Here is a 1,735-nt window from a genome sequence, read left to right on the forward strand (position 1 = left end):
TATACATATATATATTGTTGGTTGCCCAGAGATCTCTCACCGCAGCTCGTTCGTTTGCCTCGGTAGTCATGGTCGACCGATAGTTACCTTGTAAAGCCAAGCCCCCAGTACACACTCATTCAATAACCATATACACTCAATGTATGATATCAATATGTATTGTGACTATCTCAGGGCTTTCTCACCGGAGCTCGGTTCTTCACCTTTGCCATCATGATTGTCTCCCCCTTGATTGCTATGTGGAACGATCCCTGGTCAAATGAGCTGCCTGTGATACACCATCCAACTGTAGAGGTATGGTTATTAGACACACGTACGCTTATTTGGTTGATATTTGTCTGTATCTGGTTTTTAGTCTGCTTGATTCTACCTACGTTGAGATATATAGATGCGCTTATTTGGTTGATTCCTGGCTATATATGGGTCTTCGTCTGATCTGTTCTACCATCGTTGAAATATATAAGCAGTGCTCTATCCATGAAGATATCCTCTGAGTACTTTCAATTACCACATGGAATAATCTCTGTACATACCTTGCCGGCGATGGACCACCCCACCTTAGAAACACAATGGTCGGCATGAACACACATGCATGCAATGGTGCTTGTATGTTTGTGCGTCCTACTTTGCATTGTGCGTGCTTCAATGGATCAAATACGATTATAAGTAGTTGTCGAGTTATTTGATTGGATTTGATACGAATATATGTAGTTGTCCAGTTATTGGAATGGATTCGAGTGATTTTGAAATAGACGATCTCTGTAGAAACGGAATGGTATGTGATAGAATGCAGACGCCAGCCGGAGGGGATTTTTTTTAAATGCTCCCGATTTAAGTGTTTTAGGGTTTATTTTCATAAAAATAATTAGATTCTCAAGTATATCGCAGGCTTCTCTGTATATATTCTGGTGGTGAGCTATGAGTTATTGTCCATCCCATTCTCCTGCTAACACCAGCCCAGGCAGTATGAGCCTGGATTCACCCAGACATGTACGAATACAAATTCATTTCAAATAGGATATGGTCCGTAGCATGGACGTTCCTGTTTATGTACTGGGGAGAGTTCAATCGTCTCCATCGGATTCTAAGGCAGACTCCGTCCCTAGAGGCAGTATGTACTCGAGCACCATCAGTGACATATCTGAATACCGGGGCACATGCAAGAGGAGTATACCTCGAACGTCGAGTTTCTTCTTTTTGTCCTGATGTATATTCAACCTGTTACCATCACCATTACCTTCTACTGCCGACGCCAGTTGCTATTCATACGCGCCCGGAATCTTCCCGTGACAGGCACAACCACAAAGTTCTAGAAAATGAGAACTCACACAGGAACACGAATTTCCCGTTTCAACACATTATCTTCGCCATTTCTTGTTACTGCAGACATTGGATGTAGCAAATATGAGTCTGGGTGCATCCAGTGACATACACGACTATGGACCAGCTCCGTATATTCCTGAAACTACCTGGGTGGACTGGTCCAGCTTTGGCGTGATCTTTAGTACCGGTGTATTCAGTCTTTTGTTTCAGCATTCCGTCCCAGGTATGTGGTTTGTATGCGTTTAGCAGTATATTTGGGTGGCATTATGTATATATATACATGTGCATATATATATATATATATACATATATATACATATACATATATATATATATATATATATATATATATATATATATATATTATTATTATATATATATATATATATATATATATATATATATTATATAT

General features: G+C 39.8%; 2 protein-coding genes across 2 annotated transcripts; both read left to right on the top strand.

The window, feature by feature from the left end:
• Nucleotides 1-174: 174 nt before the first annotated feature.
• Nucleotides 175-1,316, top strand: SARC_15460 (hypothetical protein; the record flags this gene model as incomplete). Its single annotated transcript, XM_014290418.1, has 2 exons — nucleotides 175-294; nucleotides 1,018-1,316. Coding segments are annotated over 2 exons (309 nt in total), but the record flags the coding sequence as incomplete, so codon positions are not given.
• A 17-nt stretch (nucleotides 1,317-1,333) lies between these two features.
• SARC_15461 (hypothetical protein) lies at nucleotides 1,334-1,546 on the top strand (the record flags this gene model as incomplete). Its single annotated transcript, XM_014290419.1, has 1 exon — nucleotides 1,334-1,546. A coding segment is annotated over one exon (213 nt), but the record flags the coding sequence as incomplete, so codon positions are not given.
• Nucleotides 1,547-1,735: the final 189 nt, after the last annotated feature.

The sequence above is a fragment of the Sphaeroforma arctica genome (assembly GCF_001186125.1).
Source record: "Sphaeroforma arctica JP610 unplaced genomic scaffold supercont1.6152, whole genome shotgun sequence".
NCBI classification, from domain to species: Eukaryota; class Ichthyosporea; order Ichthyophonida; genus Sphaeroforma; species Sphaeroforma arctica.